The sequence below is a fragment of the Cetorhinus maximus genome, chromosome 23, assembly GCF_964194155.1.
Source record: "Cetorhinus maximus chromosome 23, sCetMax3.hap1.1, whole genome shotgun sequence".
Taxonomy (NCBI): Eukaryota; Metazoa; Chordata; class Chondrichthyes; order Lamniformes; family Cetorhinidae; genus Cetorhinus; species Cetorhinus maximus.
The window spans coordinates 893,742-920,850 of record NC_135901.1 but is presented as its reverse complement, the minus strand read 5'-3'; the positions used below and the strand labels follow the sequence as shown (position 1 = coordinate 920,850).

At 46.2% G+C, this 27,109-nt stretch overlaps 3 protein-coding genes across 3 annotated transcripts in view; 2 read left to right on the top strand and 1 right to left on the bottom strand.

Moving 5' to 3' along the window:
* LOC144698090 (uncharacterized) overlaps positions 1-22,664 on the top strand; it is a 32,416-nt gene extending 9,752 nt beyond the window's left edge. The window contains exons 3-4 of the mRNA XM_078570013.1: positions 12,136-13,242; positions 22,649-22,664. Of these exons, the coding sequence (XP_078426139.1) occupies positions 12,245-13,242; positions 22,649-22,664 (1,014 nt within the window). The 5' untranslated portion in view covers positions 12,136-12,244. The remainder of the gene's footprint in view (positions 1-12,135; positions 13,243-22,648) is intronic.
* The window catches only part of LOC144698110 (uncharacterized), a 436,767-nt gene that overhangs the window by 20,912 nt on the left and 388,746 nt on the right, over positions 1-27,109 (top strand). The gene's annotated exons all lie outside the window — the stretch shown is intronic.
* LOC144698092 (uncharacterized) lies at positions 438-25,537 on the bottom strand. Its single transcript, XM_078570014.1, has 5 exons — positions 25,286-25,537; positions 22,835-24,014; positions 1,843-2,072; positions 803-1,755; positions 438-645 (listed from the first exon to the last, which is right to left on the bottom strand). The coding sequence occupies exons 2-5, from the start codon at positions 23,648-23,650 to the stop codon at positions 491-493; spliced, it is 2,154 nt and encodes a 717-aa protein (XP_078426140.1). The 5' UTR covers positions 23,651-24,014; positions 25,286-25,537; the 3' UTR covers positions 438-490.

The following is a 27,109-nucleotide window of genomic DNA, read 5'->3' as shown; positions in this document are numbered from 1 at the left end:
AGTGGGAATAGGATTGAGGGAAGGGGTGGGTCTCATGGACAAGATGAGCTCTGAGAGGGCATTAGGGTAGATAGGGAAAAGGTGGAGAAAGATTATGGTTCAGGGCTTGGAGAAGGGGCAGCTTCAAAGGCAGTTTGGCCCGATGGGTTCATGGAAGAGAGGGAAGCAGCAGATCAGATTGTCTCAATCTTAATACAAAGAAGCTCCATGAGCTCCTCATACTTTTTTGCTGGAGCTGAGGATGGAGAAGATAGGGGAGAGCAAGAGCCTTTCAAAAGAACTCAACTGTGTTAGAGAAACTAAAAAGAGTCAACACGCTATGTTTAATGCAAAGCTGATCTATTTGACTTTTGTCCAGAATATTAACACCTGTAACTGGGCCGGAGTTTATTTACATCAGCAGAAACAGACCTAATGAACATGATTCAGTCCTGGATGCAATTAACAGCAAAATTTAATCACCGTCGTTACTTCTAAACTTCCTGGTGATTCAGCCGAGTGAATAAATGACCGAATTTCTTCCCACACACGGAACAGGCTCCCCAGTGTGAACACACTGGTGTCTCAGTAGTTGGGGTGACTGAGAGAATATCTTCCCACATGCGGAACAGGTGAACGATCTCTCCCCAGTGTGAACTCGCTGGTGTGTAATGAGATCTGATGATCTCCTGAACCCAGTCCCATAGTGAGAGCTCCTGAACGGTCTCTAGTCAGTGTGAACATGTTGATGGGACATCAGTTCCTCCGATCTTTTATAGCACTTCCCACAGTCTGGGCATTTAATCAGTGTGAACTCGCTGATGTCTCAGCAGGTTGGATGAGTGAGCAAATCCTTTCCCACACTTGGAGCAGATGAATGGCCTCTCCCCAGTGTGAATTCGCTGGTGTGTCAGCATGTGGGATAAACAAGTAAATCCCTTCCTGCACTCGGAGCAGGTAAATGGCCTCTCCCCAGTGTGAGTGCGCCGGTGTGTCAGCAATTCTGATAAGGTAGTGAATCCTTTCCCACACTCGGAGCAGATAAATGGCCTCTCCCCAGTGTGAACTCGCTGGTGTGTCAGCAGGTGGGATGTCTGAGTGAATCTCTTCCCACAGTCGGAGCAGGTGAATGGCCTCTCCCCAGTGTGAATTCGCTGGTGTGTTAGGAGGTGGGATGAGGTGGTGAATCCCTTCCCACACTCAAAGCAGGTGAACGGCCTCTCCCCAGTGTGCATGCACTTGTGTACAGTGAGGTCAGCTGATCGCCTGAACCCAGTCCCGCAGTGAGAGCACCTAAACGGTCTCTCATCAGTGTGAACACGTTGATGGGACATCAGCTCCCCAGAACTTTTATAGCACTTCCCGCAGTCTGGGCATTTAAAAGGTCTCTCCCCAGTGTGAACTCGCTGGTGTATCAGCAGGTTGGAGGAGTGAGAAAATCCCTTCCCACATCTGGAGCAGGTGAACGGCCTCTCCCCCGTGTGAACTCGCTGGTGTCTCAGCAGGGTAGATGATTGCCTGAACCCAGTCCCACAGTGAGAACACCTGAACGGTCTCTCGTCAGTGTGGACACGTTGATGGGACATCAGTTCCCCAGAACTTTTATAGCACTTCCCGCAATCCGAGCATTTAAAAGGTCTCTCTCCTGTGTGAACTCGCTGGTGTCTTCGCAGGTTGGAGGAGTGAACAAATCCCTTCCCACACCTGGTGCAGGTGAACGGCCTCTCCCCAGTGTGAACTCGCTGGTGTTTAGTGAGGTCAGATGATTGCTTGAACCTAGTCGCACAGTGAGAGCAGCTGAATGGTCTGTCGTCAGTGTGAACATGTTGATGGGACACCAGTTCCTGGGAACTCTTATAGCACTTCCCGCAGTTCAGGCATTTAAAAGGTCTCTCGTCAGTGTGAACTCGCTGGTGTCTTAACAGGTTGGATGAACAAGCAAATCCCTTCCCACACTTGGAGCAGGTGAACGGCCTCTCCCCAGTGTGAATTCGCTGGTGTGTGAGAAGGTGTGACAAGGAAGTGAATCCCTTCCCACAGTTGGAGCAGGTAAATGGCCTCTCCCCAGTGTGAGTGCCCCGATGAAATTCCATCTTGAATGAGTAACTGAATCTTTTACCATCCTCCCCACACTTCCATGGTTTCTCCCTGTTGTGACTGCATTTATGTTCTGACAGGCCAGATGATTAGCTGAAACCCCGTCCACAGACAGAACACGCGTACGGTGTCTCCCCACTGTGAAAGCTGCTTTCTCCTTCCACGTTCAAAATCCAATGATATTCAGGGTACGATAAATTGGGCGACTGTCAGATCCTGATGTGATGTTTAGTTTGATGTTTGCAAATCATCACCTTCTAATACCCTGTGAAATTGATTTAAAACAGAATAAAGGGAGTGAAAACACAAAGGCAGGTTGTGAAATTGAACTGAATGAATCTGGTAATTTGAGGGGCTGGCACTAGGAAAACATGACTGTGAAAGCTGCTGGATTGTCGTAAAAACCTGACTGGTTCACTAATGTCCTTCAGGGAAGGAACTGACCACCTGATCCGGGTCTACACAGGACTCTGACCTCTATTGGAGCAGAGAGAGAGAGATGGGAGAGGTGGAGGCGGGGGGGGGGGGGGGGGGAGAGAAGGTGAGGGATTTCAAATACCTACAACTCAACCAGAACTTTGACAGGATCTTCCAAGCCCTCAACTTCCACCACCTAGATGGACAAGGGTAGCAGGTGTATGTGAACACCATCACCTCCAAGTTCCCCTCCAAGTCACACACCATCCTGACTTCAATGAAAGCAAAATACTGTCGAGGCTGGAGATCTGAAATAAAACAGGAAGCGTTTGAAAAACTCAGCAGGTTTGGCAGCATCTGTGGAGCGAGAAACTGTGTTAATTTTTCAGGGTGTACAGAATGAATTACGGGGTATAAAAATGATGCAGAATCTGACGGTCAATATAAGCTCAGAAGCAGAAGAGAAATGGACTATAGTGCAGGAAAAACAATTCCTGATTGTGAAAGATGCTGTGGGAAGATGAAGCTGGAAAGCCAGCAGCACATGGTCAGGGGACAGGCAGCGGTGGGAACCTCATTGAGACACAGTCAGCAGACATAACAATGAAATACTGAACGCATTTAAAATACACTCATTGTTCAATCACTGAGCATAGCACGAAAAGCTCTAAATTGCAGGTGAATGGTCAAAAGTACTCACCTCTGAAACAATTTCAGTTTTTAATATGATAATCTGCTGGAGTTTAAACCTCCATCTGGTATTTATGAAACCTCCCCGCCCACCGGCTCCATTCACTCGCCATTTCTCAGCTCTTAGTACAGCTAATACTACGCATGCTCTAGTTAGAGCCACTAAGGCGCATGCTCGAACCATAGCCCGGTGCTGCGACTGCGCAAGGCGCTCCTGTAGTGAAGATAGGGCACATTCAGCTCCGCTGTGCATGCTGGGTAAGCACTCCGCCATTGAGTGGTTTAATTTTTGAAGAAAATATTATGTTTTTTGCTCCGATTACGATTGGAGCCATGGGATAAAATTATTAAAGCCTGCATAAATACGGCAAAATGCACGGGCTCTTCCACAGTTCCATCCTGGATGCCATTGACAGCAGAACAATCCCGTACAATTGGATTTGAACTTGCTGGAGCCTCAGCAGCTGGGGTGAACAAATGATTTTTCTCCCCCCATACAAAGAACATTTCAACTTAATCTTGTCAGTAAGAATGTTTCGATGGTGGATGAAATGTTTTGAACATTTAAAGTAAGGGTATTAACAGCTGGGCAGACTAAGTGAATCCCTTTGAACACACAAAGTGTCTGAATGATCTCCCTCAGGTGTGACTATGCTGCAATGTCAGCAAATGTGATGATCGAGTGAATCCACTTCCACTTTCACCTGTTGAATGATTTTTTTCACGGTGGAATCTCAAACCATTGCAGAAATGAGTTCTACATTCTCAGCCATTTTTTTATTATTCATTCGCTGGATGTGGGCGTCGCTGGCTAGGACAGCATTTATTGCCCACTCTTAATTACCTTTGAGGTGGTGGTGAGCTGCCTTATTGAACCGTTGCAGTCCACGTCATGTAGGTACACCCACAGTGCTGTTAGGGAGGGAGTTCCAGATAGAGAAAAGCAGGTGCTGTAAATCTGAAACAAAAACAGAAAATACGGGGATTATCAGCAGACCTGATTGTGTATATGAATAGAGAAACAAAGTTTACATTTCAGGTCTATGACCTTTTCTCAAAACTGCACTGTGTCAGTGCACAGACCTGAAAATTTACCTTTGTTTCTCAATCCATTGATGTGTCAGATATTCTGAGTATTTCTGGCATTTTATGCTCTTATCTCTGGTTAAAGAAGTTGGACATTACATTTATTCATGATTAACTTCTATTTATTCTCATCTATATGCAAGTGAAAACATCTTCCACTTGTCAACCCTGTCAAATCCCTGTATAATCTTAAATTCCTCGATCAGGCATTCCTCACTTTCTTTTCTAGAGAAAACCTATTTAACATGCTCAGTTTTTGTGATTGATACAACTTTTCATTTTCGGCATCATTCCAGTAGATCTTTCTTACGCTTTCTTCAGTGTTCCTAGATCTATTATATAATATGGAGACCGAGCTAATCTGAGTATCCAACTCACCGTTTGCTCACAACTCACAAATGCCTGTTTGTTGGAAGGATCAGTAGGAGAGAGGACTGTGGTTTCCAGCTGTGATTCAACATCCCCTATTCCGCCATTTTTCGCATTAGCAGAAAATAAGACCAGTTTAAATGAACAAATCCAATGAGCCACTCTGTGACATTATGGAGCATCTACAAATTTGTCTGTTACAATTATAATGAAGTAGAGGTCCATTTTCACTCTTAGTTCAGCAATTATGCCATGAAGAACAATGTTGGAGAATGACTGGATTTCAGCATGATGACACTAGGACAGACTAAATTAATATGATTGCTGAGCAGCGAGATGGTGGATTTGAAATTTGTGTGCACCTTGTTTGTGCATTTTCCTGATTAAAAGATAAATTAAATTCATTCAATTAAAAACATGTCATGTTCAGTGTGGCAGGCTGTTACAAGTGGGGTACCTGAAGGATCAGTGTTGGGGCCACAATTGTTCACAATCTATATAAATGAGTTGGATGTAGGACCAAATATAATGTTTCCAAATTTGCTGATGACACACAGCTAGGTGTGAATGTAAGTTGTGAGGAGGATGCAAGGAGGCTTCAAGCAGATTTGGACAGGTTAAGTGAATGGGCAAGAACATGGCTGATGGAATATAATGTGAATAAGTATGAAGTTATCTACTTTGGTGGAAAAAAACAGAAAGACAGATTATTTCTTAAATGCTGAGAGATTGGGAAGTGTTGATGTCCGAAGGAACCTGCGTGTCCTTGTTGATGAGTCACTAAAAGCTATCATACAGGTGGAGCAACAATTAAGAAGGCAAATGGTATGTTGACCTTCATTGCAATGGGATTTGATGACTTGTAACAGCCTTGGTGAGACCACACCTGGAGTATTGTGTACAGTTTTGTTCTCCTTATCTAAGGAACGATATACTTTCCATAGAGGGAGTGCAACAGAAGCTCACCAGACTAATCCCTGGGATGGCGGGATTGATTTATGAGGAGGGATTGAGGAAACTGGGTCTTTCTTCTCTAGAGTTTCGAAAAATGAGAAGTGATCTCATTGAAACTTACAAAACTCATACAGGATCGATGTAGATAGGATGTTTCATCTGGCTGGCGAGTCTAGAACCATGGAACACGGTCTCAGAATAAGGGACAGGCCATTTAAGGATGAGATGAGGAGGATTTTTTTTCACTCAGAGGGTGGGGAATCTTTGGGATTCTCTACCCCAGAGGGCTGTGGAAGCTCAATCATTGAGCATGTTCAAGACAGAAATCGATAGATTTCTGGATATTAATGTCATCAGGGGATATGGGGAGAGGGTGAGAAAGTGGTGTTGAGCAAGATGATCAGCAATGATCTAAATGAATAGCAGAGCGGCCTCGATGGGCCAGATGGCTTAATGCTGCTTCTATTTCTTAAGTTTGAGGTAGAATTTTCAGCATCTGCGGTATCTTGTTCTTGGATCACGGTGGATCAGATCTAAATCACTTAACATTAGTGTTTAAATAAATAAGAGAAATAAATTTGAAAGATTGAGACAACAGTAACTTCCACTATGTTCAACATGAAACTAAACTCACTGTTTATTCATCATCAATAACAACTTTAAACACAAAGTTTCCAGCCGGGATTGAACCGGACACTTTCTCATGTAAAGTAAACGTGATAATCACTGCACTGGGGAAATGAGTGTGAATCCCCCCCGGACAGAGGGGAACTGACCATCCATCTCTAGCTCTAATTCCCAAACAGAAAATGCTGCCAAGAATCAGCAAGCCAGGCTGAGTCTGTGGCCGCTCTCAGCTTTGGAAACCGTCACAATGCACGGGTGATTGACGGCAGCTCCTGACCAATAGGAAGAGAGGGCGGGACTGGAGGACCGACCTGGAGTGGCTGCTCCTCCAACCAATCGGATTGAGTGAGGGGGCGGGACAATGACTGAAGCATGCGCAGTGAGGGTACTGGCGATGGAGAGACTTTTTCTCTCGGGTCCGCATTTGGAGGGACCGGTGGACCCGGCGGGTGGGCGGAGAGGCTTCGTAAGGATGTGTAATCCGCAAACCCCGAAAAAGAACTTAACGGTCCCCGTTTAGACCGAGCGTGGCCGCAGATTCCAGGGCTTGGCGCGGGTTAACCGCCCTGGGCAATGTTTTCAATGACCGGGGTGAGCCTGTGGCCAATAGTTCAGAATGGGGACAACTTGTCCATCAAGCTGCATCACGCTTTGAGTCCCAATGTCTTATTAATGAGGCAGAGCAGCAAAGAAAAGGAAGCAAATCCTGCTCTCCTGATCCCACTATATCATGGGATGTCCTGCCCCATGTGTCCAATGATCTGCGAGTCTGTCCAGTCACATGAAGACCCACGGCAGAAACTCATGACCCAGAGTAGACGCCATCCTCAAACCGAGGGACTGCTGATGACAATGAGGGGCAATCTGCAGCAGGGTGCATGTGCGGTCATCCTAGGCCAGGTAGCAGGAGGAGAGGATGCTGTGAATTTATATCCTGGGCTGTCAGGGATGCATTTTGGAAACTCCTTTTGCAGGGGGTTGGAAGGGGAGGATTAATACAGAGCAAACTCAAACCAAGGGAAATGTTTGTCTCTTCTAAAGTTCTATCCTGGTCTGTCCGTGATGACTTGTAAACTTCTTTTACAGTGTATTAGAAGAGGACTTCCAGAAAGGAAACTCAAACCAAATATCACATCAAAATCTAACAGCGGCACTCAATTCATCAGAACCTGGATATAATCGTCTTTTGAGTGTAAGCATTGAGTTCTAGATCATTACCACTCACTGCATGTGTCTGTTCTTCCTCACATCCATCCTGTAGATCCTGTCCAAAATCTTAATCTGTGTCCTGAAATCTTTTTATAATCAGCGAATGTGGACAGCTTTTCTTTATCTACTTTCTCTAAACCTGTCATAAACTTGTACACCTCCATCTAATCTTCTCTCAACCCCAGTTTCTCCAACCTAACATTGCAACTAAAATTCCTCATCCCTGGAACCATCCTCGTAAACCTTCTCTGCACCTTCTCAAGGACCCTCACATCCTTCATAATGTGTGGTGATCACTGGTTTGCACAGACCCAGATGTTCTGTGTTCGTGTCTGTGATGTCATCACGCACTGACAATTGCTCAGTGACATCACCCCGCTACCTGGGTATTTACTCAACTGGGAGATTTTTCTCTGACTCCAGTGCTTCTGATATCTCTTAGCTGCAGGCTGCAGCAGGAGATTTTAAAATTGAAAAGTGTGAAATTGTTTCAGAGGTGAGTATTTTTGAGCATTCGTCTACAAGTTAGAGTTTTTACTGCTCTGCTCTGTTATCTGTGCTCTGGTTCCATGGCCCTGGGGCTGGTGTGGCTCCTTTATTGTGGATCTGAATCCATGTGCATCCATTGCTCTGTTTCACCTCTGCCCTCCTGATCACCTCTCTGCTACTGTCTAACTTCCTCTGTCTCTAATATTGGGTGTATCTTAGCTATGTTTAGTATTTTATTATTACTTCTGCCGACCATGCCTAAATGTGGTTTCCACTGCTGCCCATTCCCCCGACCATGTGCTGCTGGCTTCCCAGCTTATCTTCCCACAGTACCTTTCATAGTCAAGAATTGTTTTTTTCTGCACTATAGGCCATTTCTCTTCTGCTTCTGAGCTATTATTGACCGTCAAATTCTGCACCATTTTTATTCTCCATAATTCATTCCACACACCCTGAAATGTTAACTCTTTCATTCTTCACAGACACTGCCTGATCTGCTAAGTATTTCCAGCATTTTCTCCTTTTATTTCAGATTTCCATCAGCTGTGGTATTTTGCTATTATTTGTTATGACACAGTTGATGATAAATGCTGAGTTGTTCAAATCCCAAAGGGAACCTTGAAACAACTGCCACAACTTGTTTTGCAGTCTGTGTAAATTTTGAGATGTGTGCCTTGAATTTAGTAGTAATAAGACCAGCAAGTCTTATAGGTTTTTATAAAACTAAATTAAACATTTATTAACAAGAGAAATGATTTTTAAATACATACATAGATCTATAAATTACTATGATAACTTCTAAATCCCCTAATCAACCTAACTCGTTAAGGCAACAGTAAGATACATAGATTTTAAAAGACCAAGGCAAAGAAAGATAATACCCTGAACAAGTCGAATTCAAAGTGAATTTTCTTACCTTCAGTCCTTTGAAGACAGCAACTTGAGGCATAGATGCTGAAGGCTTTTTCACACTTGTAAGCTCTTAAAAATGCCTTCCCTTACAAACAGTCTTCTCTCCTTTATACATCTTTCCCTCTTTGAATGCAAATACCCATTGTTTCACTATGTCTTTGGACTTTATCTCCCTGATAATAAAAACCTCTCATATAACTAAGTTTTACTATGCATCTTTGGGAAAAATAAACACACTCTTTCTAAACTTCAGCTGGCTAGGTGACACATTTCACTCCCTCTTTTGAAAACAATCCAGCCTGGCTTATTTAAAAATGCAAATGTTCCCTTGACACCTATGTTTCTAAACTTCTCCATGTTTACCTAATTAACATTTCAAACCTAACTCCTCCTTACATCAAAGCACCCAGACTAGCTGCCTCTTATTCAATCAAGTCCTACACACACACACAGAGCCACATATAGACACATCTTACTAATACTCTATTTTACAATAAATTCCAACAATATAATGAGAATTATTATATCTTTCTGACATATTTTATTGCAGGTGTTGCTCACAGAACCGAGACTAGAATCACCGACAGACCAGTTAAGAGCCAGTTTATAGGACAGTGGCCTTTTTGTTGCAGATGTTAATTCCTTGACTCCAGTCTGGGTCCCTTTTCATCAAGTCATAGAATCATTGAATGATTACAATACAGACGGAGGCTATTCAACCTGTCCTGCCTGTGCTGGCTGTCTGCAAGAGTAAATCAGCTGGTCCCACTCCCCTGCCCTTTCACAAACACAAGACCAGTAGTAGATATGACCAATCCCCAGTTACCTGTGGAGAAGATGATGTTTGACCTTCTTGAACTGCTGCAGTCTGTGGTGAAGGTGCTCCCACAATGCTATTAGGTAAGAAGTTACAGGTTATTCACCCAGCAATGATGAAGGAAGTGATTTATGTCCAAATCAACAACAACAATTTGTATTTATATAGCGTCTTTCATGGAAGAGAAATTTTCAAGGTGTTTCACAGAAATGCTATAAATAACATTTGACACTGACCCACATAAGGAGATATGAGGGTAGATGGCCAATTGTTTGGTCAAAGTGGCAAGTTTGAAGAAGTATCTTAAAGGAGGAATGTGAGGCAGAGAGATGGAGAGGTTGAGGGAGGAAATTCCACAGCTTATGGCCTTGGAAGCTGAAGGTGTAGCAACCAAAGACGGAGCGATTAAAATCAGGAATGCTCAGGATGTTGGAATTAGATAAGCGCAGATCTGTGTGTGGGGATGGAGGGGGGTGGTGTTGGTTGGGCTGAAGGAGATTATAGGGATAGGGAGGGCAAAATGATTTGAAAATAAGGGTGAGAATTTTTAAATTTTGATATTTCATACCTAGAGCTTTTGTAGGTCAGTGGGCACAGGGAAGATGGGTGAACATTCGTGCCACACAAGTGCCAGGCAATAACCATCTCCAATAAGGGAGAATCTAACCATCTCCTCTTGACATTCAATGTTACCATCGCTGTAGCCCCAACTGTCAACATCCGGGGGAGGAGGGGGCGCAGTTACCATTGACCGGAAACTGAACCGGACTAGCTACAAAAGTACTGTGGCTAAAAGAGCAGGTCAGAGGCTCGGAATCCTGTGAGGAGCAACTCATTTTCTGACTCTCCAAAGCCCGCCCACCATCTACAAGACACAGGTCAGGAGTGTGATGGAATACTCTCCACCTGCCTGGATGAGTTCAGCTCCAACAACACTCAAGATGCTCGACTCCATCCAGGACAAAGCAGCCTGTTTGATTGACACCACATTTACCGCCTTAATCATTCACTCCCTCCACCACTGACGCATAGTAGCAGCAGTGTGTACCACCTACACTGCACTGCAGCAACTCACCAAGCCTCCTTCGAGAGCATCTTCCAAGCACACGAACTCTGCCATCTAGAAGGACAAGGGCAGCAGATACACCACCTGTAAGCTCCCATCCAAGTCACTCACCATCCTGACTTGGAAATATATCACTGTTCCTTCACTGTCAGTGAGTCAAAATCCTGGAATTCCCTTTCTAACAGCACTGTGGGTGTTCCTACACCACATGGACTGCAGTGGTTCAAGAAGGCAGCTCAGCACCACCTTCTCGAGGGCAATTAGGGATGGGCAATGAATGCTGGCCCAGCCAGCGATGACCACATCCTATGAATGAATAAAAAGATGACTTGGTGCAGAATTTCCACTCATCAGGTGGGCGTGTGCCCGACTGGAATGAGTGTAAAATGACGCTCGATGAGGTCAGGCAGCTCTGTGCCTCAGGGAAATTTTCCACACGTGCGCTCGCCCTCCTCCACACAGGCAGTGCTGCATCACACGCCTTAATTGGCCTGCTAGCATGAAATTGTGCTCGGGGCCCCAATCGCGGGCAGCGGTCAGCTTCCCAATCGCCCCTGCCGAGCCCACCCAGCGAGGGCAAAACTCTGCCCTTGGTGTGAGTAGCACACGAGCAGCAGAGTTTTGGATGACCTCAAGATTACAGAGAGGTTGAATGTGGGAGGCCGGCCGGGAGTGCGTTCGGGTTGTTAAGTCTAGAGGTAACAAAGGGATGGATGATGGTTTGAGGAGCTGGTGAACCGAGACTGGGCGGAGTTGGACAATGTTATTGAGGTGGAAATAGGTGGTTTTGGTGATGATGTGGATATGTGGTTGGAACTTTATCTTGGGGTGAAATATTTCACTGTGATTGTGAACAGTCTGGTTCAGTTGCTGTGGAGAGCGATGGAGTTGGTTAGAGAGTGGACATTGTAGCAGGGACTGAAGACAATGGCTTCAGTCTTCCCAATATTTAAATGAAGTAAATTTCTGCTCATCCAGTAGTGGATGTCAGATAAGTCAGGATGGTGTGTGACTTGGAGGGGAATTTGGAGGTGAAGGTGTTCACATACACCTGCTACCCTGGTCTTTCTACTTGGTGTGTAGGTTGAAGGTTTTGGAGATTCTGTCAGAGTTTTGGTCAAGCTGTATATATATATAAAATCCCCCTCCTATCCCTCTCCTTTGCTCCCTGCCTTCTTCCTCCTCTCTTCCCATACAGACCAGAGTCTTGTGTAGGCCCAGACTGAGTGGCAGGTTCCCTTCCCTGAAGGACATTAGTGAACCAGTCACGTTTTTAGGACAATCGAGCAGTTTTCATGGTCACTTTTTCCTAGTGCCAGCCCCACAAATTACCAGATTCATTCAGTTCAATGTCACAACCTGCCTTTGTGTTTTTGTGGGTTCTCTCTCACTCCCTTTTTTCGGTTTTAAATCAATTTCACAGGGTATTAGAAGGGTAGGATTTGCAGTCAGAAAACTGAAACCAAACATCTCATCTGGATCTCACGGGGTCACTCGATTCACTCTGACCTGAATATTATCAGCCTTTGAACATGGAAGCAAAAAGCGCTGTTCACTCCGGGGAGAAACCATGGAAATGTGGGGACTGTGGGAAGGGATTCAATTACCCATCTGAGCTAGAAATTCATCAGCGAGTTCATACTGCGGAGAGGCCGTTCACCTGCTCCGAGTGTGGGAAGGGATTCACTAAGTCATCCAACCTGCTGACACACCAGCGAATTCATACTGGGGAGAGACCATTCCTCTGCTCCGAGTGTGGGAAGGGATTCGCTCAATCATCCGACCTGCTGACTCACCAGCAAATACACACTGGGGAAAAGCCATTCACATGCTCCAAGTGTGGGAAAGGATTCACTTGGTCATCCCACCTGCTGAGACACCAGCGAGTTCACACTAGGGAGAGACCACTCACCTGCTCTGAGTGTGGGAAGGGATTCTCTAATTCATCCAACCTGATGAGACACCAGCGAGTTCATATTGACAAGAGACCTTTTAAATGCTCAGACTGCGGGAAGTGCTATAAAAGTTCCCTGGACCTGATGCATCATCAACGTGTTCACACTGACAAGAGACCATTCAGATGCTGTCACTGTGGGACTGGGTTCAGGCGATTATCGCAACTCATTGTTCACCAGCGAATTCACATTGGGGAGAGACAGTTCACGTGCTCTGACTGTGGGAAGGGATTTGCTTATTCATCCCACTTGCTTACACACCAGCGAGTTCACACTGCTGAGAGACCTTTCAAATGCCCAGACTGCGGGAAGTGCTATAAAAGTTCTGGGGAACTGATGTCCCATCAACGTGTTCACACTGATGAGAGACCGTTCAGGTGCTGTCACTGTGGGACTGGGTTCAGGCGATCATCTGAACTCACCGTACACCAGCGAGTTCACACTGGGGAGAGATCATTCACCTGCTCTGAATGTGGGAAGGGCTTCACTCAAACATCCCACCTGCTGAATCACCAGCGAGTCCACACAGGGGAGAGGCTGTTCACCTGCTCCAAGTGTGGGAAGGGATTCACTCAGTTATCCCACCTGCTGAGACACCAACAAGTTCATTTAAACTGATGAGAAACCGTTCAGGTGTTCTCAGTATGGGACTGGGTTCATGCAATCATCTGAACTCACTGTTCATGAGTGAGTCCACTCAGGGGTGAGGTCTTTCAGCTGCTCTCAGTGTGGGAAGAGGTTTACTCAGTCATCCACCCTGCTGAAACACCAGCAAGTTCACAAGTTTCCACAGTGATGGGATTTTGCTGCTAACCACATTCAGGACTGAACCATATTCATTGGATTCTGTTTCTGCTGATGTTAATAAACTCCAGCCCAATTTTAGGGGTTAAGGTTATGGATAAAAGTCAAATAAATCAGTTTTGCACTAAACACAGTGTGTTGAATCTTTTTAATATCTCAAACATAAGTTTGTTACTTTTGAAGTGCTCTCTCCTCCATCCTCACCTCCAACAACAAGCTCATGGATCTTCTCTATCACAAAGATTCAGACCCTCTGATCAGCTGTCTCTGCTGCTTCCCTCCCTTCCACTAGCCCACCGGGCCAAATTGTCTCTAAAGTTCCCGTTTGTCCGGGCCCTGAACTCACATCTTTCTCCAGTTTCTCTTCTATCTCCCTCTCAGTGCTCATCTTGTCTCTGAGACCCACTTTCTGCTCCATTCACCCTATTCTCAATACACTAGACCATCTATCTTCCCCATGTTAGCTGATATTGTTAACAGTTTTCTCTCCTCTTGATATTGTCCTCATCTTTAACTGCACCATCACCATACATCCTAAAATAACCCTTCACTCCACTGTCGTTGCAACCTACTCCCCATCTCCAATTTCCTTTCCTCTCCAAAGCCCTTGAACTTGGTGTCCCTCAAGGATCTATCCTTGGCCCCTCCTATTTCTCATCTACATGCTGCCAGTAGGTGACATCATCCAAAAGCACCGTGTTAGTTTTCACATGTACACTGACAATGCCCAGCTCTACCTCACCACCATCCCTCTCCATTCCTCCACTGTTACTAAATTATCAAACTGCTTATCTAACACCCGGTACTGGAGCAGAAATTTCCTCCAATTAAAAATTGGGAAGACCAAAGCCATTTTTTTTTTTTTTTGTAAAAATATACTTTATTCATAAATTATCTTCAATCACATTCAAAACCATTTCAAAAACAACATTACAAGGGTACAATCCAGGTTAAACTTTTACAAAATGTATCACCAGGTGCATCAGTACAAACAATATTACAATCATTTACAGCCTTTCATTTTGATCTGTACAGCCCGAGGGGCTCTAAACAGTTCCCAGTCTCTCGGTGCGCTGTGGTAGAAAGGTCTTAGACAGCGACCCTTCCCCATTGCGCCTTTGCGGCAGCTGCCCCAAGCTTTAGTGCGTCCCTCAGCACGTAGTCCTGGACTTTGGATTGTGCCAGTCCGCAACAATCGGTCGGGGACAACTCTTTGTGCTGGAAGACCAACAAGTTTCGGGCAGACCAAAGCGCCTCTTTCACCGAGTTGATGATCCTCCAGCTGCAGTTGATGTTTGTCTCGGTGTGTGTCCCTGGGAACAGCCCGTAGAGCACAGAGTCCTGTGTCACAGAACTGCTCGGGATGAACCTCGACAGCAACCACTGCATCTCTCTCCAGACTTTCTTTGCAAAGGCACAATCCACAAGGAGGTGAACAACGGTCTCTTCCCCACCACAGCCACCTCGAGGGCAACGTGCAGAGGGGGTGAGCCTCCTGGCGTGTAGGAAGGATCTAACGGGGAGGGCCTTTCTCACCACCAGCCAAGCTACGTCTTGGTGCTTGTTGGAAAGTTCTGGCGATGAGGCATTCTGCCAAATGACTTTGACAGTCTGCTCGGGGAACCATCCCACAGGGTCCACCCTCTCCTTTTCCCTCAGGGCCTCTAGGACGTTACGTGCTGACCACTGCCTGATGGACCTGTGGTCCAAGGTGTTTTTCTGCATAAACTTTTCCACCAGGGACAGGTGGTACGGCACGGTCCAACTACTTGGAGCGTTCCGCGGCAGCGTGGCCAGACCCATCCTTCGCAACACCGGGGACAGGTAGAACCTCAGCACGTAGTGACACTTGGTGTTTGCGTACTGAGGGTCTACGCACCGCTTGATGCAGCCACACACAAAGGTGGCCATCAGTATGAGGGCGATGTTGGGCACGTTTTTTCCCCCTTTATCTAGAGGCTTGTACATCGCGTCCCTGCGGACACGATCCATTTTCGACCTCCAGATAAAGCGGAAGATGGCTCGAGTGATCGCCATCGCGCAGGAGTCTGGAATGGGCCAGACCTGCGCCACGTACAGCAACAGCGAGAGTACCTCACACCTGATGACCAGGTTCTTACCCGCAATGGAGAGGGAGCGTCGCTCCCACATGCCCAGTTTCCTTTTCACCATAGCCACTCGCTCCTTCCAGTTTCTAACGCATGCCCCGGTCCCTCCGAACCATATCCCCAGCACCTTCAGGCCGTCAGCCCTGACAGTGAAGGGGACAAAGGATCGGTCAGCCCAGTTCCCAAAGAACATGGCCTCGCTCTTCCCACGATTTACCTTGGCTCCCGAGGCCAGTTCGAACTGGTCGCAGACGTGCATCAGTCTGCGCACCGACAGCGGATCCGAGCAGAAGACGGCGACGTCGTCCATGTACAGGGAGGCTTTTACCTGAGTGCCTCCACTGCCTGGGATCGTCACTCCTCTTATGCCCGGATCCTTCCTGATGGACTCGGCAAAGGGTTCTATGCAACACACGAAAAGGACAGGCGAGAGAGGACAGCCCTGCCTGACTCCAGATTTAATCAGAAAGCTATCTGTTTCCCACCCATTGATTGAGACTGCGCTACTGATGTTAGTGTAGAGCAGTTGGATTCAATTTCGAATTCCCTCCCCAAACCCCATTTTGGAGAGCACATCCCCCATGTAGGTGTGCGATATTCTGTCAAAGGCCTTCTCCTGATCCAAGCTGATGAGGCAGGTATCCACACCCCTGTCCTGTACATAGGCAATCGTATCCCTGAGCAGCGCCAGGCTGTCAGAGATCTTCCTGCCTGGCACAGAGCAGGTCTGGTCAGGGTGAATCACCAATTCCAGAGCGGATTTGACCCGATTGGCGATGACCTTGGACAGAATCTTATAGTCCATATTCAACAGTGAAATGGGTCGCCAATTTCTAATTTCCTCCCTTTCCCCCTTGTGCTTGTAGATGAGGGTGATGATGCCTTTCCTCATGGATTCTGACATACTACCGGCCAGGAGCATACTCTCGTACACTCCTAGCAGGTCTGGGCCGATCAAGTCCCACAGAGCCGAATACAACTCCGCCGGCAAGCCGTCGCTTCCGGGAGTTTTACTCTTCTCGAAGGACTCGAGGGCCTTAGTCAGTTCATCAGGAGTTAGCGGTTTGTCTAGGCTCTCCCGTGTACTGTGGTCTAAGACCTCCGTGATAGAGGACAGGAAGGACTGGGAGGCCGTTATGTCCGTGGGCTTCACGTCATACAGTCCGGCATAAAAGGATTTGCTGATCCTCAGAATGTCGGACCGTGATGACTTTACTGAGCCGTCTTCTTCCTTCAGGCTGCTGATCACAGAGCGCTCTCTGTGTACCTTTTGGAAGAAGAAACGTGAGCACGTCTCATCCTGCTCCACGGAGCGGACCCTGGAACGGAAGATGATCTTGGAGGCCTCCGAGGCAAAGTGCGAGGCTTGCTGGCCCTTCACCTCTTGGAGCTCCTCCTTGACATCGACCCCCATCGACTGCAGCCGGAGCAGATTCTGCATCTTTTTCTGGAGTCGGGACATTTCCCTCTGTTCCTTTCTAGCTTTCTGGGTGCCTTTGCGGATGAAAAACCTCTTGATGCTTCCCTTGATCACTTCCCACCAGTGTGTCAGGGACTCAAAGAGGGGTTTCACGGTTCTCCAACCTTTGTAATCCCTCTTGAGCTCCTCAATGTTCTCTGGGGTCAGCAGTTGCACATTTAGCTTCCATGCCCCCCTGCCCACCCTCAGGTCCTTCTCCAAGTGGCAGTCCGCCAGTAGGAGGCAGTGGTCAGAGAAGAACACCGGCTTGACCTCGGTGGATCTGACTGTGAATGCACGGGACACAAACAGGAAGTCTATCCTGGAACGAATGGACCCGTCTGGCCGCGACCCGGTGTATCTACGCTGCGCTCCGTCTGCAGGGTTGCTGAAGACGTCGTGCAGCTTGGCATCCTTAACTGTTTCCATCAGGGATCTGGACGTAGCGTCCAATCTGCTTCCGGCCCTGCCGGATCGTCCAGCCGCATCGATGATGCAGTTGAAGTCCCCGCCCAGAATGACCGGCCTGGAGGTCGCCAGCAGCAGTGGGAGCTGCTGAAAAACCTCCAGCCGCTCAGCCCCTTGTGCCGGGCCATACACGTTAATTAACCGGAGTGGAGCGTTCTTGTACATTACGTCTGCTACGAGGAGTCGCCCGCCCACCACCTCGAAGACCAAAGCCATTGTCTTCAGTCACCACTACAAATTCCGTTCCCTAACCACTGAGTCCATCCCTCTCCCTGGGAACTGTCTGAGGCTGAACAACACTCTTCACAATCATGGTGTCAGATTTAACCCCAAGATGAGTTTCTGACCACATATCTACACCATCACTAATACCAGATATTTCAACCTCCATAACGTCGCCTGTCTCAACCCCACCCTAGACCATCTGATGCTGAAACCCTAATCCACGCCCGTGTTACCTTTAGACTTGACGATTCCAATACATTCCAGGCCAGACTCTCATATTCATCCCACCCCCACGTGGAAACATGTAATCATCCAAAACTCTGCCCCTGTGCTTTTTCACACCAAGTCCCGTTCATCCATTCCTCACCATTTTTGATTTATTCTTTTACAGGATATGGGTGACCCGGCTAGGCCAGCATCTGTTGCCCATCCCTAGTTGCCCTTGAGAAGGTGGTGGTGAGCTGCCTTCTTGAACTGCTGCAGTCCATGTGGTGTAGGTACACCCACAGTGCTGTTAGGAAGGGAGTTTAAGGATTTTGATCCAGTGATAGTGAAGGAATGACCATAGAGTTCCAAGTTAGGATGGAGTGTTTCTTGGAGGGGGACTTGCAGGTGGTGGTGTTCCCATGTTTCTGCTGACCTTCTAGGTGGTAGAGGTTGCAGGTTTTGAAGGTGCTGTCGAAGGAGCCTTAGTGAATTGCTGCAGTGCATCTTGTAGATGGTACACACTGCTGTCACTGGTGGAGGGTGTGAATGTTTAAGCTAGTGGATGGGGTGCCAAGCAAGCGAGGTGCCAAAGGATGCTTTGGCCTGGATGGTGTCGAGATTCCTGAGTGTTATTGAAGTTGAACTCATCCAGGCAAGTGGGCAGTATTCCATCACACACCTGACTTGTGTCTTGTAGATGGTGGACAGGCTTTGGGATGTCGGGAGCTGAGTTTCTTGCCATATAATTCCTAGTTTCTGACCTGTTCTTGTAGCCACAGTATTTATATGGCTGTTTCAGTTTAGTTTCTGGTCAATGATAATGTTGATGTCGTGTGTGATTGGCTCCTGGTGAAGCAATGATTCAGTTTTAAAATTTGCATCCTTGTTTGCAAATTGTTCCATGGCCTCTTCCCTCCCTATCTCTGTAATCTCCAATCACACACCCTCTGAGATATCTGCACTCTTCACATTCTGACCTCTTTAGCACCCCTGATTTTAATTACTGCATTGGTCACCAGGCCCAGGTGTGAAGCTCCGAAATTCCCTCCCTAAACCTCTTAACCTCTCTCCTATTCGAGATTCTTGTTACAATCTGCCTCTCCAATCAAACTTTGGCCATTTACCAAAATAACCCCTATGTGACTCGGTGTCAACTTTTGTTTTATGAAACTTGTCTGAAGCACATTAATCGTGTTATATAAATACAAGTTGTTACTGTTTCACAACAGCCAGTTGTGCACAGTTAGTTTCTATAAGTAGCAATCAGACCAGTGACCGATTAATCCAGTTTCTTTAGGTGGTGTTAGTTAAAACACAAATGTTGGTCCCACTGCACCAGGAGAGCTCCCCTGTGGACAGTATGTGGAGTTGTTGAGGTCTCCTGAGCTGAGAGTGGGGCTGATTGAGCTGTCGGGCCTGCAGTGTACCTTGAAGAACCGCTGTCTGGGACCTTTCCTCTTAATTCACTGACTCCCAGTTGGACTTGTCTCTGCAGTAAAATAGTTAACTTTGAAGATCAATCTGAATTTAATCTTTGATTCAAAATCTACAACTTTTAATCAGCTTTAAAAGAGAAAGAAAGTTTTTGTGTTCCTTTAGAACCGTTCACACCCTCAGAACATCCCAAAGTGATTCACAGTCAATGCTGAATTTTGGGAGGACGAATGAGAGGCAGAATAAACTAAATGGTACAATTTTAAACAGAGTGCAAGAACAGAGTGACCTGGGAGTGTATAGACACAAATCTTTGAAGGGAGCAGGAAAGGTTTATCCAGCTGTTTTGTTTTACAGATAACCCTTGGCTTTATCAATGGAGACATGGAGAACAAAAGTAAGGAACTTATCCTGAATCTTTATAAATCACTGATTCATCCTCAATTTTAAGTCGGGTGTTCAGTTCTGAGCACCACACTTTAGGAAAGATGTCAAGCCCTTGCAGAGGGAGCATGGGAGATTTACTAGAATGGAATTGGGAATGAGCAGTTTCAGTTTTGAGGAGAGACTGGAGAAGCTGAGATTGTTCTCTTTAGAGCAGAGAAGGTTACCAAGCGATTTAATAGAGGTGTGGACATTTTGAGGAGTTATCATCTACAAAGGGAGAAATTGTTTTCATTGGCAGGATGGTTGGTAGCTGCAGAACACAGATTTAAAATAATTGGCAAAAAATCCAGGGTGAAGATGAGAAGAGATTATTTTATTCAGTGAGTTCTGATGATCTGGAACACATTGTCTGAATGACTGGTGGAAGCAGATCCAAAGGTAACTTTCAAAAGTGATTTCGGCTTTTACTTAATAAGGAAAGATTTATATGAACATATGAAATAGGAGCATACGTAGGTCACTCGGCCTCTCAAGCCTTCTCCGCCATTCAATAAGATCATGGTTGATCTGTTTGTGATTCGAATTCCGCCTTCCCATCTATCCCCAATAGTCTTTGATTCCCTTGTCTAACCAGAATCTATCTACCTCTGCCTTAAAAATATTCAGTGACCCCACCTCTACCTCCATCTGAGGCAGGGAGTTCCAAAGTCACACAACCCTCTGAGAGAAAACATTTCTCCTCATCTCTGTCCTAAAAGGGCGACCCCTAATTTTCAAACAGTGCCCCCTAGTTCTGGACTCACCCACAAGAGGAAACATCCTTTCCACATCCACCTTGTCGATACCGGAACAGCAGGGGAGTGGGACAGAATGGTAACATTTTCAGAGACAGGGACAAAGAGCCAAATGGCCACCATTCCTGCTCTATTCTTCTATCATTTGAGGCTGGTACAGTGATGTTCCCCAAGGGTCAGTGCTGGGACCACTCTTTGTTTACTATATATAAATGACTAGAATTTTGGAAGGCAGAATAAAATTTCTAAATATGCCGATGATGCCAAACTTGAAGGAGTGGCAAAGAGTGACGATGATACAAATCGCCTGCAACAGGGCATGATAGGCTAGCAGAATGGGCAGGCAAGTGGCAGATGGAGTTGAAGGGATTGGAAGAGGCAATATGAACTTAATGGCCCATTCTAAAGAGTGTGGAGGGACAAAGGGAGGGTGCATGTCCACTGATCTTTGGAGGCAGTTCATATTGAGAGAGTGATTAGCAAACCAGATGGGAGCCTGGACTTCAATAAATAGAGATATTGAGCACAAAAGCAGGAAAGTTATGCTGAAGTTTTATAAAGATCTGGTTTGGGCCAAATTAGAGTCCAGTTCTGTTCACCACACTTTAGAAAAGATGAGAAGGTCCTTGAGACGATGCAAAGGAGATTTACCAGAATGGTTCCAGGAATTGGGGTTTTAGTTATAAAGTTGGGTTGGAAAGGCTGGGATTGTTCTCCTTGGAGCAAAAGAGATTGAAAGGAGATTGATAGATGTACATACAAACATACGAATTAGGAACAGGAGAAGGCCACTCGGTCCCTCGAGCCTCCTCCGCCATTCAATCAGATCATGGCTGATTGTAATTTTCTTGAGTTACTTCCTCCCTTCCATTTCTTGATTTGCAGCTATTTCTGGGATGTTATGACAGGTTTAGATCAGGTCAACAAGGGCAAGCTCTCGCAGGTGTCATTGGCAAGGTCACCAATTATTGCCCATCCATCATTGTCCTTGAGAAGGTGGTGATGAGATGCCTTTTAGGACATGGTTCTGGTATAACTGAGTGGCTCAGAGAGCATTTCAGAGTCAGCCACGTTACTCTGATTCTGGAGTCACTAGGTGAGGTTAGGAGTACAGGTTCCTTTCCTAAAGGATGTCAGTGAACCAGTTAGACTTTTACAACCACACAGTAGTTTCATGTGATACCAGCTTTTTATTCAGTTAATAGAATTTAAATTCCCCAACTTCTGTGGTGGGATTTGAACTCACATCTACCAGATTATCAGGTCAGCTTCTGTGTTACTAACCCAGTAAGATAACCATTAAGCTACTGTACCCTTCTTTATATTAAGATCAAATGCCTGTTGTTTAATTATAGCAACAGTTAACAGGCTCATGTAAACTCCTCCTAATTTAATTGCAGACTTTAACCAACTTACTTTCAAAAGGTTTCTTGAAAACAAAGTAACACCTGCCTCAAAATGGTAGATTCAGGACTGTCACATTAAATATTCTAGAATAATTACCACAATCATTTCCAGACTGGAAACTTAAACCTGCCATTTCACTGTCAGTCAGGAACAGGTCACAGTTTTACACCAATCTCTGATTTGACAGCACGTTTCCAGCATTCACTGTTGTTCTTCCTGACTCTAAACATAGTTGTAAAGGAGCCTTCTGTTCCGAGTCTAGGAGCTCTGAACCATGAGCGGCTGGGACTTATTTCTTACACACCTCAGGATTAACCCACACGGAGACTTTGGTCAGTGGAGAGAGATGAGAAAGACCAAAGTGCCGTTTGTCCCTCTCAGTGTGACCCTGAAGGACTGTGTCCAGGCTGAAGTTCTGTTCCTGCCGTACGATCTTCCCCCAGATTGTCCTTTCTGACCTCCAGCCAGGTGATGTTAAACACTCAGGACAAAAATCAACAACAATGTTTTTAAAACTGCAGATGCTGGAATTCTGAAATATAAACAGGAAATGCCAGAAAAACTCAGCAGGTCTGTCAACTTCTGTGGATAGAGAAACAGATTGAATGTTTTGAGTCCAGTATAACTCTTCCTCGAAGGACGAGAGTTATATGGACTCAAAACATTAACTCTGTTTCTCTCTCCACAGATACTGCGAGGCCTGATTTATTTCACAGAATATTAAACTCCAGCCCAGTTACAGGGATTATAAACATCAGCAGAAAGAAACACCAGCTGTTAGAATGAACACTGTTCAATCCTGGATGTAATTAACAGCAGCAACAACAGCAGAATCCAACCTCTGCAGTCACTTGTGAATTCGCTTGTGAGTCACCAGGTTGGATGACCGAGTGAATCCCTTCCCACACTCAGAGCAGGTGAACGGTCTCTCCCCAGTGTGAAGTCGCTGGTGTCCCAGCAGGCTTGATTTTTGAGTGAATCCCTTCCCACACACAGAGCAGGTGAATGGCTTCTCTCCAGTATGAATTCGCTGGTGTGTCAGCAGGTGGGATGAATGGGTGAATCCCTTACCGCATTCCGAGCAGGTGAATGGCTTCTCGCCAGTGTGAACTCTCTGGTGCTCCATGAGACTGGAAGACTGAGTGAATCCCTTCTCACACATGGAGCAGATGAACGGCCTCTCCCCAGTGTGAACTCTCTGGTGCTTCTGCAACGTGGAAGACTGAGTGAATCCCTTCCCACACAGAGAACAGGTGAATGGCCTCTCCCCAGTGTGAGTGCGTTGGTGTGTTACCACCTCACTTCTGCTTTTAAAACTCTTCTCACATTCTGAACATTTAAAAGGTCTCATGTCAGTGTGAACACGTCGGTGTGTCAGCAGGGTGGATAACTGTGCAAATTCCTTCCCACACACCAAGCAGGAAAATGGCCTCTCCCCGGTGTGAACTCGCATGTGCATGTGCAGCTTGGATAACTCTGTGAATCCCTTCCTGCACATGGAGCAGGTGAATGGTTTCTCCCCGGTGTGACTGCGCCGATGAATCTCCAGTTGGGATGGATAATTGAATCCCTTCCCACAGTCCCCGCATTTACAGGGTTTCTCTCCAGTGTGATTGCGTTGATGAGTGTCCAGCTCAGACGGGTAATTGAATCCCTTCCCACAGTCCCCACATTTCCACGGTTTCTCCATGGTGTGAGTGTCCTTGTGTCTCTCCAGGTTGGACGATCAGTTGAAGCCTCATCCACACACAGAACACGTGTACGGTCTCTCCCCACTGTGAATGGTGTGATGTTTTTTCAGGATCTGTAACTGGTTAAAGATCTTTCCACAGTCAGTTCACTGGAACACTCTCACTCGGGTGTGTGTGTCTCAATGCTTTTCCAGTCACACTGATGTTTGAAATATTTTCCCGCAGACCGAACACGCAAACATTTCCCCTTTCACAATCAAAGACCGATGATATTCAGGTCCTGATGAATCGAATGACTCTGTCAGATCCTGATGTGATATTTGACTTGAGTTTCCTGTCTGTAAATCCTCCCGTTCTAATCCCCTGTAAAAGGAGTTCACACAGAATTACTTAGAATATAGAGCACAGAAACAGACCATTCAGTCCAGCAAGTTTGTGCCCATATTTATGCTCCAAACTCATCCCCTTCCATTCCATCTGCTTCAAGTCAGCCTTTCAGCTTATCTTTCTATTCCCTTTTCTCTCATGTAATCAGTTAGTTTCCTTTTGAAACATCTAAGCATTTTGCCTCAATCACTTCCTGTGTCAACGAGTTTCACATTCTAACCAATCTCAGAGTGAACACATTTCTCCTTATTGGATTCCTCAGTAACTGTCTTGTATTTCTGGCCCCGAGTTTTGGATTCTCTCACACGTGGAAACATTTTCTCCACATTGACCAAGATCCCACATGGCAGACTGGGCAGGAAAGTAAAAGCTCATAGCACCCTAGAAGGAGTGGCAAATTGGATGCAAAATTGGCTAATGGCAGGAAGCGGTGGTGCATGGTCAATGTGTGTTTTTGTGAATGGAAGGCTGTTTCCAGTGATGTTCTGCAGGCCTCAGTACTGGTTAACAATAAAAATAAAAGCTGTAAGAGTGCAGAAAGATATCACTGGACTAGTCAGGTGGGCCAAGTGCTGTCTTCACACACTATGGATACCCTCCATCATGTTCTGTGGCACTACCGCTGTGCTGAATGAAATAGATTCAAAGAGGATCCAGCAGCTCAAAATTAGACATCCATGAGGCGCTGTGAGCCATCAGCAGCAGCAGAATTGTATTCAACCACAATGTGTAAGCTCATGGCCCAGCCTATCCCTCATTTCTGCCATTACCATCAAGCTTAGGAATTAACCCTGGTTCAATGAGGAGTGTAGGAGAGCAGCGGACTGCAGTAGTTCAAGAAACAGTGATGGACTGCAGCGGTTCATGAAGGCAGCTCATCACCATCTCCTCAAGGGCAATTAGGGATGGGCAATAAATGTTGGCTTAGCCAGTGATTCTCACATCCCATGAATGAATTTAAAAAATGTGTGGCAGCGCCAGGCATATTGAGAAATGAGGCATCCGCCTGGTGAAGATACAACACAGGACTACAGACATGTCAAACAGCGGAAGCAGAATGCAACAGACAGAGCTAAATGATCCCAATAGGTTAGATCTAAGCTTTGCTGTCCTGCCACATCCAGTGGTGAATGGCGGTGGACAATTAAACAACTCACTGGAGGAGGAGGCTCCACAAACAACTCCAACCTCAATGATGATGCCCAGCATGTCAGTGCAAAAGACAAGTTGCATTTGCAGCTTTTTACCTTCCACATTAAGATGCTGATGATATTCAGGTTCTGATGAATCGAGTGACTCTGTCAGATCTTATTGTGATGTTTGGTTTGAGTTTCTCATCTGTAAATCCTTCCTCTTCTAATACCCTGGAAAAAGAGCTTCAAAAGCCACCAATATCAGTGCAGAATAAATATTCAGAAGTAACAAAGAGTTTGCTGTCTATAATTCCACCTCGTGCCCCACGGCTTCTAATCCCCTCTAAAAGGAATTTTCAAAAGCCATCACTGCCGGCACAGCATAGAAATCTCTCCTCCAGCTCCAGGCCGCAGAACGATCACGCTTGCGCCGTCTACACAATGCCCCCTGCATAAAGATCGCGACGGCGCATGCGGCCTAGTGTGTATTCACCCCCGATAAAGATGGCGACTGCGCATGCGACCTAGTGCCTATTGGCACCGATAAAGATGGAGGCTGCGCATGCGGCCTATTGTACATTGACCCCAATAAAGATAGCAGTCGTTAACATGGTTGTAATTAGAAGCGCTACAGCTGTCGAATCGCTCGGTGCAAACGCACCGATAGATTCCGATAGATCCTTGGTCGGACCTTCAGGCCTACACCTGATTTTTATGACGCCTCCCCGCACATCTCCGGGCTCATCGATCCCACCAAGTGGCCGCTGCTTCCCAGCTGCAGATGTGAAAAACAAGCCTGTGTCAGTCGGCATGCGCCAAGACTGTTCCATACTGCGCCTGCGCAATAGTCTCCTGTGGTGTGGATAGGGGGTATTCTGCACCGCGGGGAATGCTGGGTGAATGATCCGCCATTGAACATTCCACTTAGTTCATAGTGGTTTTTTGTTGTAATGGAGTGGACACTTGGGGAAATTGATAAAATTAGGAAATAAATTGGACTGAAACTGAAGTGAACGGACTCTCCATTATCCAGGAGAAAGAAGGGAATTGGAAATTGATGAACAATCGACAGTCCCTAAAACAGCAACAATAACAGCAGAATCCAACCCGTGCATTTACATGTGAACTCAGTCGTGTCTTAGCGAGTCGAGTGAATGAATCACTGGGGACAGGCTATCAACAAATATTCATCATAAGCCCAGCATTCCCCAGAGCTACCACAACTATAGTTCCTTAATCCATACACCCTGTAGGGATTCAATTTCATTCCCTTAGCTTCTCCATCAAAACCACATCTGTTCTGATGTTGCAACCTCCTGTAACAGCACCTCAGATATAGCCTCCTTTTTCCTCAACTGAAGATCTCCCATCCCCACCCCCAACCCCCAGATATTGTGTTTGACAGGTCCTTCGACCATGCTCGAACCAATTCCCTCACATCTTCCACTCCCTTACAGAAGCCCGATGGGTTTCCCATTATCCTCACTTTCCACCCCACCAGCCCCCATATTCAACAGGTCATCTCCAGTGTGATGCTGCCAGCAAACTTATGTTCCCCTTCCCCCTCTCCTTTCAAAATTTCAAAGGGACTATTCCCTCTGTGATCCCCGATCCACTTCTCTCTCACCCCCTACAATCAATCCCCTGCTCACAGCATCTTTCCAAGTGAACAAAGGCAATGTATCACCTACCCTTTTATCCCCTCCTCACCATCCAAGGCCCCAAACTCTCCTTCCAGGTGAAGCAGCGGTTTATAAGTACTTCCTTCAATTTAATATACTACATTTGCTGTTGTCAATGTTGCCTCCTCTACATTGAGGAAACCAAACACTGGTTGGGTGACTGCTTTGCAGAGATCTCTGCTCAGTCTGCAATCATGACCCCGAGCTTCCAATAACCTGCCATTTTAATTCTCCACCTTCCTCTCACGCTGATATC